At 33.1% G+C, this 17,007-nt stretch overlaps 2 protein-coding genes across 2 annotated transcripts; both read right to left on the bottom strand.

Moving 5' to 3' along the window:
• Nucleotides 1-2,581: 2,581 nt before the first annotated feature.
• On the bottom strand, nucleotides 2,582-13,430 carry LOC111709512 (pre-mRNA-processing factor 40 homolog B-like). The gene is made up of 15 exons (XM_023483195.1): nucleotides 13,240-13,430; nucleotides 12,609-12,677; nucleotides 11,560-11,622; nucleotides 10,234-10,389; nucleotides 9,886-10,097; nucleotides 9,151-9,379; nucleotides 8,807-8,907; nucleotides 8,285-8,359; nucleotides 7,642-7,743; nucleotides 7,151-7,337; nucleotides 6,603-6,733; nucleotides 6,043-6,162; nucleotides 5,025-5,173; nucleotides 3,409-3,529; nucleotides 2,582-3,084 (listed from the first exon to the last, which is right to left on the bottom strand). The coding sequence occupies exons 1-15, from the start codon at nucleotides 13,411-13,413 to the stop codon at nucleotides 2,901-2,903; spliced, it is 2,073 nt and encodes a 690-aa protein (XP_023338963.1). The 5' UTR covers nucleotides 13,414-13,430; the 3' UTR covers nucleotides 2,582-2,900.
• LOC111709513 (prefoldin subunit 1-like) lies at nucleotides 13,416-16,802 on the bottom strand. Its single transcript, XM_023483196.1, has 4 exons — nucleotides 16,686-16,802; nucleotides 14,505-14,606; nucleotides 14,131-14,291; nucleotides 13,416-13,637 (listed from the first exon to the last, which is right to left on the bottom strand). Exons 1-4 carry the CDS (start codon nucleotides 16,755-16,757, stop codon nucleotides 13,604-13,606), a joined length of 369 nt encoding a protein of 122 aa, XP_023338964.1. The 5' UTR covers nucleotides 16,758-16,802; the 3' UTR covers nucleotides 13,416-13,603.
• Between the last annotated feature and the right edge of the window lie 205 nt (nucleotides 16,803-17,007).

The raw sequence follows: 17,007 nt of genomic DNA, 5'->3' as shown, positions 1-17,007 counted from the left end.
AATAGTATGGCGGTAACATATATCTTTCTATCTCATTAACCAATCAGAGATATGAATCCTTTAATCGGCGCTATCATGGTAAATGGAATTATTTACTTCTACTGAAACTATAGTGGAACTGGAAACTTTTCAATACATTGAATAAGATGAGCTCAGTATGCAAATATTTTTACCAAGTGTATAATCACAAACATCCCGACCTTCTAAAGCTAAATATTTAGAAGCATGATTAGTATCTATCAACCGAATCATATGAACATGTAAACATTAAACATATCTAGAATTATAAAAATATTGTAAAAGTATGATCTATTAAAGGGAGTGACTGGCAATGTATGGGAGTTGAACTGAGAACGTAATATTGTAGAGAAATTTTTTAGGATTCATTGAGACATATTCTATTTATTCGTACACAATTATAATGGTACAATTTGAAATCAACGAAGAATGAGATCTATAAAATATAAATATATAATTAATGTATAGTCGAAAACAATAAAAAATTAATTCTGTCTAAAACATTTTGATTTGACAGTGGAATTCTCCACGCATTTTCAGCCGGATTCGCGTAAATCATGTTTGACTTTACTAGAGACTTGTTCAAGGACAGTTTATCTACATAGGGTTCATTTGCAATATTAGATAAATTCTTACATAATTTTGTTCTTTGGTCATTTTTGCATAAATCAAACATTAGTTGGATGCTGAGCTTGGGACTTTTACAAATAGATTCGCAAAATGATACAAATCGGCTACACAACATAGTTTTTAAATTCGTAAATTTCATGAAAAATGCGGTACATAAAAGTCCAAATTTGGGAATCAAGATGTCTTCCAATCAAAAAACGCCTTTATTAAATTGTTCTTAGAATTAAATTTTACATAAGATGATAGGAAGCCTTTATATGATATTCATATGTTTCATACCATTTTCACTGTACCCTAATATACATTGAGACAATAACTGTTAAGCTGTTTTCACATATTTTAAATTAGGTTTAAAATTACACCAAAAATAAGCCTCGAAAATTTTATTTATTATATTATTATCAAGTTTACATATCTCCTGGACCCAGTAGATAGGTAGGATCAGGCTTATATATCTCCTGGCCCCGGTAGATAGGTAGGATCAGGTTTATATATCTCCTAAACCCAGTATGATAGATAGGATCAGGTTTATATCTCTTCTAGACCCAGTAGATAGGTAGGATCAGGTTTATATATCTCCCGGACCTATTAGATAGGTAGGATCAGGTTTAAATATCTCCTGGACCTAGAAGATCGGTAGGATCAGGTTTACATATCTCCTGTACCCAGTAGATAGGTAGGATCAGGTTTATATATCTCCTGAACCCAGTAGAGTGGAAGGATCAGGTTTAGATATCTCCTGGACCCAGTAGATAGGTAGGATCAGGTTTATATATCTCCTGGACTCTGTAGATAGGTAGGATCAGGTTTATATATCGCCAGTACCCAGAAGATAGGTAGGATCAGATTTATATATCTCCAAAACCCAGAAGATAGGTAGGATCATGTTTATATATCTCCTAGGACCCAGAAGATAGGTAGGATCAGGTTTATACATCTCCAGGACCCAGAAGAGAGGTAGGATCAGGTTTATATATCTCCAGGACCCAGAAGATAGGTAGGATAAGGTTTATATATCTCCTGGACCCAGGAGATAGGTAGGATCAGGTTTATATATCTCCAGGACCCAAAAGATCACGTTTATATATCTCCTGTACCCAGTATGATAGATAGGATCAGGTTTATATATCTCTAGGACCCAGTAGATAGGTGGGATCAGGTTTAAATATCTCCAGGACCCAGTAAATAGTTAGGATCAGGTTTATATATCTCCAGGACCCAAGAAAGGTAGGATCAAGGTTATGAACTAAATTAAAAATAATCTGAATACTTTTACAAGTGTTTAATGTTAAAGGTCTATAATTTATAAAATTATGGATTTAGAAAAATGGAAACAATCATTAAATTCAATTTTTATGTTACAACCATGATTTGATTATTTTAAGACTTAAAATTTAATTTCCGAAAAAAACTTATTTTCGAAACATTGTAGATTTTCGTTGTAGTGAAATTTTAGGATTCAAATTCAGAAAGCTAAAGGGGATGGTGGAGTTGGCATGCTTGATATAGGGGGGGCCTTCATTTTTGGTTCAAATCTTCAAATTTTTTGGCTGCACGCCTAATTAGTGTTCAAAATTCCTCAAATAAAATAAAATTTAATTTTAATGACCTCTAATGACCTCTAATGACCTCTATTGACCTCAACAAATAGAAAATATTTCAACTATGGCTTAATGTCTATCAAACGAAAGCTAGGAACCCAGGGAATACAGTAGCAGCAACAAATACAGTGTTTGACCTTCTAATGACCTCTTACGACCTCTAATGACCTAAATGACCTACAAAAATGAAAATGTTTTAACTATGGCTTTATGCATATCAAACGAAAGCTAGGAACCCCAGGGAATACAGTAGCAGCAACAAATCCAATGTTTGTCCTTTTCGATTAAGTGATTATGATGCTAAGGTTTCCATTTAGGGTTTACAAAAGAAATCGTTTTCTTGAATATCTTTATTCAATAATTAAACAATAACAAAAATAATAAAGCCTGTCAATAGTTCATTTACGGAGTAGAAGAAAATGATTTTAAACATTTTTCTAGGATCTTGAACAAACATTGCACCTAAACAATCTTAGGTTACATTTTATGCATTTTTGACAGAAATGAGAACTAATTTTGAATTGGTAACATTATTTTGAAGGTAAAATGCAGTTGTTAATATGTAACTTCTACATTGTCTGGTGGACTGCTGCCGTTATTAAAATAAGCAGCTGATCTAGTCGTCCTCCAGGAGCTGCAGAAGCAGCTGATCTAGTCATCGTCTTGTTCGAGCTGCTTCAAGAGCTGCATTCTCTTCCTCTCCAGCTCCTCCTCACTTAGCTCTCCCTCCTCCGCGCTGTCATGAGTACGGGAGCGCTTCTCACGTTTAGGAGGCGGGGACGGGGAGTCCCGCCTCCCACTGGGAGATCGAGAGGGGGTCCTTCGCTTCTTTTTCCTGGAAAAAAACATAGATTTACTAGACTTTCAAGGCGGCGTTTAACTCTTTCAATAACAACAATACATGTACTTCGTCTATCTTCTTTATCTTTTAAACCATATTTAAAGAAATGATAATGGAGTTAAATCTTTTCGGTAGAAATAAACGAGTTAATATTAATGTTCAGATAATAAAAACGACGAAGATATAACTGTCATCGTTCCTTATAATAGGGTTGAAGGGTCCCCGTCCCGTTTTCATTTTTAAATGAGGGAGAATTAAACATCGTGATGACAGTTCTAAGGAAATTATTCAAATATTTGATTGTGTTAAATGACCCACCTGGAGCGTGACTCCTCTTCACTAGACGGAGATCTGCTCTCACTCCTAGATCTAGCTCTCTTCTTCTTCTTCCTCTTCTTCTTACGTTCCTGCTCACTCTCACTTTCACTCTCACTCGAGTCTAAACATAAACAATTTAAATAATTGAACTAAAATGCGTTAAATTCACAATATTATCTATATATGTAAAGCAGTAATCTTTGTTTGTTGTTTGTTTGTATGACCTATCATAACTTAGGAACCTATTGACCGGTTTGCCTCAAATTTTGGTTGGGGAACTCGGCAGAACCACGGGAATGTTCTCAGTTTGGTTTTAAAATTCTAGGTTGAATGAGTTAACTTGTATAAAGAAATTTCAGTTTTCAGGTGATATGTTGGGTTCCAAAGCTAGTTATTAAGTAAGACAATAAATAAAAAAAAGATTAGAAGTGGAGAACAATATGAAAACCTTGAACGATCTACGTATTTTCATTTATTCGAATCTCAAAGAGGCTAACAATTTGTCAGGCTAATTTACAGGAGTTCATTTAGAGATTTTGTGGCAGATTATATGAACTACGATACTACATGTGGAAGATATTATGAACTAAGATACTAATTGTTGCAGATGTTATGGACTAATATACTATTTGTAGGAGATATTATGAACTAAGATACTAATTGTGGGAGATGTTATGGACTAATATACTATTTTTAGCAGATATTATGAACTAAGATACTAATTGTGGGAGATGTTATGGACTAATATACTATTTTTAGCAGATATTATGAACTAAGATACTAATTGTGGGAGATGTTATGGACTAATATACTATTTTTAGCAGATATTATGAACTAAGATACTAATTGTGGGAGATGTTATGGACTAATATACTATTTTTAGCAGATATTATGAACTAAGATACTAATTGTGGGAGATGTTATGGACTAATATACTATTTTTAGCAGATATTATGAACTAAGATACTAATTGTGGGAGATGTTATGGACTAATATACTATTTTTAGCAGATATTATGAACTAAGATACTAATTGTGGGAGATGTTATGGACTAATATACTATTTTTAGCAGATATTATGAACTAAGATACTAATTGTGGGAGATGTTATGGACTAATATACTATTTGTAGGAGATATTATGAACTAAGATACTAATTGTGGGAGATGTTATGGACTAATATACTATTTGTAGGAGATATTATGAACTAAGATACTAATTGTGGGAGATGTTATGGACTAATATACTATTTGTAGGAGATATTATGAACTAAGATACTAATTGTGGGAGATGTTATGGACTAATATACTATTTGTAGGAGATATTATGAACTAAGATACTAATTGTGGGAGATGTTATGGACTAATATACTATTTGTAGGAGATATTATGAACTAAGATACTAATTGTGGGAGATGTTATGGACTAATATACTATTTGTAGCAGATATTATGGACTGTTTCTTAAAAGGTTATTCAATGGCTTTTTTTGGGTGTAATGACTATGAGTATGTAATGTTCACCCAGATTTAGATAGTTAGATTTGACATAAAACCCTCCGTTACTATTTTCAGAAAGTGAATACTGGAGACTTGGATAATTTGTTTAACGAAACCGACCTGAACGTCTGTGTTTCTTTTTCCTTGAAGTTCTTCTGTCTTCGCTTTCACTGCTGCTTTCACTTGCTTTCTTCTTCTTCTTATTCTTCTTCTTAGCTTTCTTCCCGTGATTATGTTGACAAGTTTCTTCCACGTCACGGATATAATCCCTGAAGAAATTTTTTTTTTTGGAATGTTAATATTTTTTCCTTTAAACTTTTAAACGAAGTATATCAGAAGACGTTTCGAAAAACGCTTCATTATTATTATTAGATAAAAAAGAGAAAGGATCCATGCATTTTCTTGATTAATTCAGGGGTGTATATTTTAAAGAATTACATCCCCCAGGCGGGGAGGGGCTCTGGGAAGAATGGTTTTTGGTGATCTGGGGAAAAAAATGAAAAATTGGACATACGGTTTTTTCATTCTTTTATACTTTAAGTTACTTCTAGGCAAAATAAGTGATCTTTCGATAAAATATAATTAATTATTTTAAAATAACCACAGCAAAGTTAATAAATCCAATGTTTCAGTAAATAAAGAATTTAGTGAAAGAGCCAGTCACTGTGATAACAATTACGTGGCAACGACATTAATTGTTCAGGATTTGTGGATCACAATTTAATAGTTCTTTCCATAGAAACAGGTTTAAAATAAAAACAGTCAGAGCTGAAAACTTTAGAATGGGATATCCTTAATCCTGATCGGATAATTAATCTGGAGATTAAAAATGAGAGGACTGATGCATTATTATATAACTATTTTTATAACGACAACTATCTTCAGGGGTGTTTATTTTTCATAATTACAGAAATAATTTTTAATAGGGAAAAAATGATTTTTTATTCTTTTTGTGACTATTTAGCCATAATTTCATTAATTTCCCCCTAAAATCATTCATTTCCCCCAATTCAGCGAATAAACCCTTAATAAATGTTTATGAAAAAAAATTATTTAAAAAAAGGGGGGGGGGGGTGAGAAAAATTATATTCAGAGAAAATATACATCCCTGACTCTTTTAAAGTATAAATTTTCTTACTTGAAAATGGATTCTGCTTTAGCCTCGGACAATGAGTTACAAATAGATTTATCTTTAATCTTGTTCCAAACATCATCCCAGGAATTCATGTCATCTATATTCATGTCCACCAGCAGGGATCTAAAATTTATTTATTTAAATTTTAAAATTAAGTTTTCTACGTGATTTTGTTACAATCCAAGAAGAACCTTTCGATTCCATAAATTAGGCTTTATTGGTAATTCGGGCCTGATTTAGCAATCCCAATGTACAATATACAATGAGTTCAAAACTGTAGAAACGGTTGTACCATAGTTTTGCGTATTATTTTAGTGTTACTTGTTTTGCTAGAAATAGTTACTCATATGAGAAGGCAAATCAAGATTTTATATTACCAATTAGGACGCACTTATGCGGAAGCACTTAACTTCAAACCCAGTAATATTGAAGCACATGAGGACGCACAAAAAATGTGACATACATACATATTAAATACATGCATACATCATAGTTTAATATAAAAAGATATAGTTCTAAATTTCCACGAATTTTTAATCAAAGTTTGTAATCTTCCAACTGACCTTATTTCCGACTCAATTTTCTTAAATCTTTTTGCTTCCTCCTTCAACCTCTCCTTCTCCCTAGACTCGGCCTTCTCCAGCAGGGCGTTGTAGGTCAGCTTCACATTCCCGGCGTCCAGGGTAGCCGACCTCTACATTAAATCAAAGTTTGTCAACTTTTTTTACAATAGAAAATTTTCTCAATATCAATTCTTCAAGCGTATAAAATGTGAAAATTCCTAAGAAATCCAATTGTAAGCGTTTAACATAATTTAATTCCCCACATCAGCAGCATAAAAAATATTTTATTTATTGACACACCCTTCTCTTACTCTGCAATCTACTACATGGTTAAAATTGTAAATTCATAAGTTTTTAACTTTATACATTAAAGAGTTAAGTCGCCAGTGGGACTATTGAGTGCATTCAGGAATATCAAGAAATAAATCTGAAAGCCCAACTAGTTGATATACCAGATCGCCATTAGAGAAGCAATTCAACAAGCCATACCTAGTTCAACAACTTTTCCCTATTTATCAAATCTGACCTCAGTTTTACTATGCACTAACCTTATCTTCGCAGACTATTGTCGCAAAATCCTCGAAGGACGTATCCGCCGTCATATCGAAGTCCTTCTCCTTCAGAATATCCTTGATGATCTTCTTCTCGTCGTGGAACCTGGCCTTGAGGTCCTCCACGTAGAACTTAAAAAGGTCCAGGGGGGTGGAGCCAGGCTGACCAAGTAGAGAATGAAATCTGTAATAAGAAATTGTAAATCTTAACATAAGATTAGTCACTAGTCAGCTTTAGTCTTCCCAAATATTATTTTGGTATTCTAACAGAATCCATAGGAATTTGATTTTCGAACACAAAATGGGATTTGCAATTTTCCTCATTTTGATAAGTTTATCTAAACTCTGGTGAGGGGTTTGTAATGTTTCAAATATACCGCTGCACGTATTTTATTTTACAGCACACTAAACTTTGAGAAACGAAAAAGTAAAATCAAATAAGAACTTACAGAATTATAAATACCAGTCAAATATTTGCTGACACTAACCTAGAGTCCTGAGATATAACAGAGTAAAGTTCAACCCAGAGAGACATGCTGGTCAGTTTACCCTGCTCATGTAGCTCGTCAAGCAGGGATATCATTGCATCTCTAACAACCAATCATAATCAAACATTTAGAAGATAAAAAAAAAAATTAATTTGATATTCCATTTTTACTTCGTTAGCCAGAGCTGAAAACTTTAGAATGGGTTCTCCTTAATCCCGATCGGTTAATTAATCTGGAGATTAATAACAAGAGGAGAACAAGCATTATTTAATCTGGAGATTAATAACAAGAGGAGAACAAGCATTATTTAATCTGGAGATTATTAACAAGAGGAGAACAAGCATTATTTAATCTTGAGATTAAGAAAAAGTGTGGATCAAGCATTGATCCCTATATCAACCATTCAAAAGTTCCCAGCTTTTAAGCTTTAAGGAAATAAAAAAAGATTATAGACCCTCTTTTAACACTCTTGTAAATATGTCAAAAAGATTTTTTCTTCCAATTTTCATACAAGATCTATTATTCAAGCTTTCAGCGATCAAAATCAATAAAATTTTGTCAAACCATTTTGGAGGAATACATCTTTTTTGAAGTAGGAATGTATAAAAAAATGGACGACTTAATAAAAGATGATCTGTTTTTCCTGTTCTTTCTCTGCTGTCTCTTCACTCTCTTCTTTTCTTTTTCTTTCTCCAAATCCTCTTCCTTCTCCAGTTCCCTGAATCAAATAAAGATTTCAAAAATAGCTTCAAATATAGTTTTGAAATTCAAGCATAATTATCAGTATTTTAAGTGACAGGTGTAATTTTAACTACATTCGTAAAGTGCCCGATTCACAACAACTGTACCATTAATACTTTTATCTAATCAATAATTTGGAAGATTGCGTATTTTTCTAGCTTTGGAAGTGTTTAATTCTGATAATTCATTGTTTTCCGTCAACACAAATCCGCAAGTCACTCTTAAAGAGAAATCACAATTGAAAAAAACTCATTTTTCCAAATTATGACCATCGCTATATAATTCATACTTGGATCAGAAAAAGCTTTAAAGGGTACTGTTGTGAATCGATCATGCCACTCCACAAATAAAGGGCCACTTAAACTTACGCCCACAGCCCCTTCAGAGAAAGAGAACAAAATCAATAAATTAATAAATTCCAAACCTGATGTGATCTTCAAATGTTATAAGAGCATCCTCTTTGTCCATGGCAAGAAGCTCGTCGTCGTCGGCGAAAGCGGGGTTATCCAGGAGCATTTGCTGAGCCTAGATCAATCAATCAATCAATCAACTCGTGAGCTCTCAATCCAATACGAGCTATGCGAGACGTTATTTTAAAGAAATCCTATCTTGAGAAAGCATGTGAAGAAGAACAAATCCAGCACCGAAATTGAAATTGGCAAGGTAAGATAGAATTAAATAGGAAGTGATTAAGATTAAATGCTATTGCTTTGAATATAAAACTGATTTGTCTTTTGTCAAACGGTTGCTAAAAATAACTTATCCAACCTGCTCCCATGTTGACTGGAAATCGATTTTCGTCATTTTATCCAGAATATCGGCCAGACGGGTCATATTCTTTTTCCGTAGATTCTTCGCCTCCTCCTTCTCCTTCTTCGCCAGGTTGTGAACCACGTCGGAGAATATTTCTCGACGTTCAACCTCCGGCACAGATTTCCACAGAGGGAGATCGGAGAAAATTTCTTCACACTTGTAATATTTAATTGTCGAGGACATCCTAAATTAATGATTATATTGGAAAGATTCTTTAATAAGAAAATCTACGGTGGAAAATATTAGAGAAGACCGATATCACACACGGTGGTAGGCGATTATATCAATAAAACGAAAACCACTTTCAATTTTCATTTATATCAAGCTTTTAAACAGCATGGATCGTCAATTAAAAAAGCTTCTTTATGATTACATGTAAACTTGTAATTCTCAGAAAGCATGTTAACAGTTAAAACTTAAATAAAAAGTCGTTTTCTTTATATAGATATAATAGCCTTCCAGTATACAAAATTTCCAATCTGTAATTGTTGCATAAAACGTGCTGGTTAGTCTAGAATGATCGGTACGAGCGAATGCAAAAACAATACAGCTACAGCTACAGCTAGAATTGTAAGTCCTTGTGTCGGTTCGGATCATTCAACGATTGCAGCTATGTGATATAATCGTTATATTGTCGAACTATATCTCTGTTTAGACCCATTTCCGATTATAAACATTAAACATACATACCTGTCAGTTCCAAAGAGAAATCTTTCCAAGTCCTCTCGGTTCTTGATCGAGGTGAGCCTCGCCTCTTCCTTTTCGTCCTTCTGCTTCTGTATCTTATAGGAGTTGAAGGCCTGCTTTTTCTCCGAGAGTTTACTCAGGGTCTCCCAGCGGGGATCCTTCTTGATCAGGTTCAAGGCAACCTCCCAGTTCGCGGAGCTAGGTACGTTCTTATCCTACCGAACATTCAAATATTAACAACTAATTTGGGAAAACTAAATGTCTATTAACAAATTTGATCAAGAAATCAATCGATCAATTATTGAAGAAGAAAAATTAAACTTATTATTAAAATATCTTCTCAAGACTAACCTTTAATAGATCTTTCAGTGCCTCCATGGCTTCTCGTTTGTCCCTGTAAACCTGAGGTCTAGGAATATCCGGAATAGAAGGGGGGAGACGGGGTTCAGACGGTTTATAGGCAGCCAGGGTGGCGGCCATAGCTGCATCCAGTGCAGAGGATTTGTTCTAAACATATTTTAACTATTTTAATTAAATATTTTAATCAGAAAGACCCGGAATCAATCTATAATTTTTCAGATGACTTTACAATCTAATTTTACAATTATGATTGATAAAACAATAACCACAAAACAGCCCTAGTTGATCCGGCCATTACCTAAATGTGATCTGTCTTTTTGGAGCATTAAAAATTGCCAGAGATATATGTAAAATCGTCTGATAAACTTTTAATTAATTCCGGGTCTTTCGGATTATGACTGCATCATTCAGACGTTCTATATTTTTGTTTAATTAAATGGGTGAAAAATTTCCTTTCTATTTACCAGTAAAGTTGTATGATGTTTGTTAAGTTCAATTTCGTAATATCAAGAATTTTTTTTTAAACGTTTTTAACGATTTTCAAGAGAACCTATGACATGAAACTAAACTAAAAGGGGATGGTGGAGTTGGCACATTTGATGTAGGGGGGGGGGGGCCCTGCCTTCATTTTTGGTTCAAATCTTCCAATTTTTTGGATGCACGCCTAATTAGGGTTCGAAATTCCTATAATAAAATCAAATTGAACTTTAATGACCTCTAATGACCTCTAAAGACCTCTAAGACCTCCACAAATAGAAAATATTTCAACTATGGCTTAATGCANGGAAAAGGTTGAAAGGTTGAACTCGTGAAATCAATTTAAATTTCTCATTTTTAAGTTTAATTTATTGATTTTTTTAAATAAATGAAAATAAAAATACCTTGTAAGAACCATCTCGCATTTTAGCAATCAGAACAGCAGACTTCCTAGATACCAGAGGTAGAGGTAAACATATTTAAATGTTTTAAACTTATGTCCGAAAAAAGTTTTCATTTGAAATTGGATAGTGAGCAGAAAAAGCGCAGGATTGGATACTTAAGGACGTAAAGCTTGGATAAATATATGAATAAGATACCGTTGTTTATAATGTATCTATATATATAAATGAATATTCGTGTATTTTTATCGTTACTATATATTTTTTCTCATTTCTGTAGCGTTCGCAGGGCCCCCCCCCCCTACATCAAATGTGCCAACTCCACCATCCCCTTTACCTAACTGTCCCGTGCAAAAGAATCAAATAATATGATAAGCCAATGTATTATATGAAGGGGTTCCACGTCTTCGGTTAAATATTCCATGTCTCGATGTTTTACCTGCGCAGGACTATCCAAGCCAGCTGGACCACTTCCATTACTTTGCTCTTCCAGTATACGATCCTAAAATAACATCAAAATAACTCAGAGTTTTGAATTTACTAATTTATCTATTACTCCTCCTTCTTTTCGTTGATCTTTTAATATTTAACTTTTCCAAATTTTCTTCTTGCTCTTTCTCAAGATCAATATTTACATATTTCACATTTTGATCATTTTCCTTAATTATTTCCCTTTACAGTGATTTTTATTATTTCTCTTAATCACTTTACATTTCAGTGATTTCCCTTGATTTATTACACATTTTTATTATTTCTCTAATTAATTCCCATTTTAGTGATTTCTCTTGATTTATTACAAATTTTTATTATTTCTCTAATTAATTCCCATTTTAGTGATTTTTCTTGATTTATTACACATTTTAATTATTTCTCTAATTAATTCCCATTTTAGTGATTTCTCTTGATTTATTACACATTTTTATTATTTCTCTAATTAATTCCCATTTTAGTGATTTTTCTTGATTTATTACACATTTTAATTATTTCTCTAATTAATTCCCATTTTAGTGATTTCTCTTGATTTATTACACATTTTTATTATTTCTCTAATTAATTCCCATTTCAGTGATTTCTCTTGATTTATTACACATCTTTATTATTTCTCTAATTAATTCCCATTTAAGTGATCTCTTGATTTATTACACATTTTTATTATTTCTCTAATTAATTCCCATTTCAGTGATTTCTCTTGATTTATTACACATCTTTATTATTTCTCTAATTAATTCCCATTTAAGTGATTTCTCTTGATTTATTACACATTTTTCATTATTTCTCTTAATTATTTCCCATTTCAGTGATTTCTCTAGATTTATTTCACATTTTTTATTATTTCTCTTAATTATTTCCCATTTCAGTGAATTTCACTTTAATAATTTACCGTTATATATTTCCAATTTTCTTAAATATTTCCCATCTAAATATTTTGATTTGATTAAATCCCATCTGTATTATTTACCTTGAATATTTCCCATCTGTATTATTTACCTTGATATCCTGAAGTTCTCTGGGACAGGTCCATGTTGATTCCTTGGTATCGTTGTTGTGGAAGTAGGTCTAAATGGCGAGATGTTAAATTAAGTCTGTTCACATAAGCAAGTGGTGGTAGTGGTGGTGTTAGGAGGGGAAATCATATCCTAAATACCCTCTGGGGACTTTCAGATCCAAAATAAATGCAGAGGTTGGAATTTTTGTGTGAAGTTCTGTTTATCTTAAAATCTTGATCTCGACTTTATAATTTAAGGATTTCTTTTCAAGTTATCAAGTTATCAAGTTATGGTATGATCACCACGGGATAACGAAAAGGAATAAAATTAATCCGTAGATCTGCATGAGATTGAGATCAATGCTTGATCCAGAGATTCACAAAAAAAAGAGTTCCGACGTCTATTATGGTAAACAAACAACATCATTTTTACGGAACCCCGTCCCCCGGCCCCCCCCTCTTCATGCTCTTTCTAGTTCCACCCCTCCGACCCACGACGGGTGTGTACACTGTATATATTAGAAATGACAGCTTAAAAATAAATGTACAATAGAATATTAAAAAATAAAAAGAAACCGTAATAATCTATTTACACTTTTTGTTAACAGCAAGAAGCTGAAGCCGAAGGAATACCTTTCCGTTCTCCGCTTTAAACTCCTTCCAGGGACACTGAGCCAGCAACATCTCTATACTAGACTTTAAACAGTCAGGTTTCTCCCAACTACTCGCTTTGGTGGAGCTGTTGTAGAAATACGTCCGACCGTCCGGAGCTTTGTGCTCCGTCCAGTTGGTCGGCTCATCGGCCATACTTTCTGAAATTTAGAGGTTAAGACAGGAATTAATTTATTTGTTTAAAAGGATGAGTAGTTATTAATGGACTTAGTTAAGCTATCCGGCTGTTTGAACGGATTGATGGATATTTTCTTATTCCTTCATACAAGCAAACACCTCAAGAGCTGTATTAGGAACCAGAGCAAAGATCTTGAAGTTTGAAGGTTTAGTTTGAACTTTTCTTCTGGGAGATTAATTCTCTGAAAACAAAGATATTTAAAGATACTATTTAATATGATAATTATGACACCTTAAAAACCCTAAAAACACCGCGGGGGGTGAGGGGGAGGGAAGGCGGGCGCGCGTTCTTTATTTTGAAAATGTATGTCGAAACATGTTTCACATCAAGATATTTGTTTATAACAATAAAATAATTTTTTTTACAAGTTTACCCTTTTTGGGCATTTTTTAACCCTCCCTAGAGCCCAAACTATTAAAGTTATCGGTCTAATTTTTTCAATGACCTGGGCCATGAAAATGCATTTCAATCCTATTCCTATACTGTAAGGCCTTTCTCTAGGGTGTGTGGGGGGGGGGGCTTTACATAGATTCAGACCCCCCAGCCCTTATAGGGTTAACTAAGAAGCTCATATCTTAATCTTCAAAATCCTATTTACAATTTAAGAAAATTCAAGAAGGTAACAAACGTGCATAATTTTGGTAAAAAATAATTTAAACATCAAAAATGCAGACCTAAGATTATTCTCCGACTCTTTAACACTTCTCTCAAGATATTCCTTGCTGGTCTCTAGAACCTTGATCTTATCCTTGCAGACGGTTTGCTTGTTCTCCAACCCTGTCCTAACCTCAGCGATATCACTCAGCAGGAACATACGCCCTGCACTTTCATAAACCTAGATAAAATACTTCAATTGAGATGTTGACCTCTTCACAATACTCTTTGACATTTATTTTTCGGATTTTGTAACGTCAAATAATTCAATTATTTTAATCTGAAAAAAAAATCGGAGAATTTACGTTAAAAATGAAGGTTTACGGAATATTCAGGAAATACACTAAAACAGGTAAAAACGTTTAAACTCTAGGTATATGTAATGTTTACCTACCTTAGTTCCTTGGGGCAGAGTTGCAATCTCTTGATCCGTGAGCATAGAGTGAGCAATAGATCGTTTCAGGCTTTCAACTTGCATATCATTCAACTTGATCTTCTACACAAACAAAAAAGGATCAAAACGCGAGCTTGAATACATATCAAATATAACTTGCATAATACTTATTTTGCTTAATTTCTACATAATCGGAAAAAGATATTTTGAGCATCCAACTTGCATATCATTATACTTGATCTTCTACAAAAACAAAACGATAAAAATCAAAGCTTGAGACCTGATCAATTATATATATATTTTACGTAAACTAAAATATATCTGAAAAATCTATACTATTCAGGGAAGACGACTTGGTTACACGGGAGAAGTTGAAGAAGGACGCAAGATAAATCCTGGAGGACGCACAATCCTTCTATATATAATTATTAATGTCCATTCTTTTAACATAAGGTTACTTAAATATATAATCCTATTTTAACCAAAAAACCTTATTGAGCTTTATGTATAATGATTAAAAGCAAAGAATTCTTTTTTAAAATAAACACATTCCAAGTATTGTTTTCAAAAAATAATTAAAAGCAAAGAATTCTTTTTAAAAAAAACACATTCCAAGTATTGTTTTGAGCTTCAGTATTGTTTTCAAAAAAAAATAAAAGCAAAGAATTCTTTTAAAAAAAACACATTCCAAGTATTGTTTTGAGCTTTAAGTATTGTTTTAAAAAAATTATTAAAAGCACCGAATTCTTTTTATAAAAAAAAACACATTCCAAGTACTGTTTGGAATTCTTAAACATTTTAATTTCAAACCAATTTAATTTCCATGCTCGGAAATTTAAATGATAAACTTTTTATATTAAATATCTGAAGGTTTCAGATATTATGCATGGCGCGTTTAAGTACTGTAGAAACTGCGGATAGGGTGTTAACCTTCTGCAATGTTTGATCCTTAGTAAACGTAGGTACATTTTTAAACATATATGAAAAAATTGTAAAGAAGCTTGCATTATAAAAAATTAACAATTTGTAAATCTAGATCTGAAGTTATAGCAACTACTGACGATCTACACCTCTACCTGTACGTCCTTGCAGTCTTTGTGGCACTTTTAGGTGAATAAACAAATTGCCTAAAAAACACTATAAAATGAGCATAAATGAACAATGCACTTTTTATAGCGACTGAAGGAGCCTGTAGAGTGTGACCGGCTGATCGAGCTCTCAGCTTTAAGTATATAGGTATATACATATACTTTAAAATGCATTCATCTAACATTTTTCACACCTTTCAGTTAAAAGAAAAAAGACTTTAAAACCTTTTTTCTAGAACCTGAATTGCACGGAGACGAGTTTTCCCTGCAGACTCAAGTCGTACTAAACTTCGCTCAACGGATCCTGTTTATTGTGAGTCCAATACAGGTATATATCTCTCATAAGAAACATTTGAACATTTAAAGAGAGTATGTAACCTAAGCATGAAAAGAATCAGTATCTATTTAATGACTTATCAAAGTTTAATCGAGTTTTAAACTTTAGATCGCTGGGTGTGAGCGATCCTGATCTCTATAGGTTGTCATGCTAGAAAATGATCCTATAGGTAAATAATATTTATCATTCTCTAAAACTCTGTTAGATATAACTATTAATTTGTTATGTGTACTGTTGATTGATTGATTGATCATCTAAACGTCAATATTTTTAAACGTCGACAATAAACCATGAAGCAAGCTTTAAACCTGTAAACATTGACTATCTCTCTTGTAATTAAATAATGTTCGTAATGTAAGTACTCATTTATTTACCATTCATAAGCCGCGCCTTATAAATAGCTGATTTTATCTTTAAATACTTTACCTATTTTTATATATATTTACAATAATTTATACCAATCTAATTGTGATTTGTTATTATACCACGGTACAATCAAAATCTTCAGCACGTCCCTGAGACACGTGCGACCCACGAAGTGAGAGAAAATGGTCATTTAAAGATACACTTTGAAACCCTATAAACTATAAACCCTGAAGTCTCACAATATATCGGTTCAAAGGTAAAAGAGGATATCATCATTCATTTTACNGGCAATGAGGAACCCCCAGATTACCTTAGCTAGATGGTTGCAAACTTTAAATCTAAATATTAATAATCTGTCTCGTACTAAAATTTGCATATTTAAAATTAAACCTGTTTGCTCTCAACCATTTTCATCTGTAATTCCCCGAAGGCTTTCTTCAACTCTAGATCTGGCGCAGACATTTTAATTTTAAATATGGTATACCTGAAATTGAAACAAATTTAAGAAAAAATGTATCGCTTTAATAAAGATTTCATTCCAAATATCTGTCTTTAAAACGCTTTAACAATGATTCTTGAAAATCCTCGGTAATTTCCTGGAGAACGATTGGTGACCCTCCCCCCCCCATCCTATCAATTTTGTACATGCATCTCATATTGAACAGATGGATAAAGTTGGTTTAGTGCCCACAGCGCCCAGCACTCTAGCCGC

This window comes from Eurytemora carolleeae, unplaced genomic scaffold (genome assembly GCF_000591075.1).
Source record: "Eurytemora carolleeae unplaced genomic scaffold, Eaff_2.0 scaffold975, whole genome shotgun sequence".
In the NCBI taxonomy this organism is placed as follows: domain Eukaryota; kingdom Metazoa; phylum Arthropoda; class Copepoda; order Calanoida; family Temoridae; genus Eurytemora; species Eurytemora carolleeae.
The sequence above is the reverse complement of the archived record's forward strand: the minus strand, read 5'-3'. Positions and strand labels throughout refer to the sequence as shown.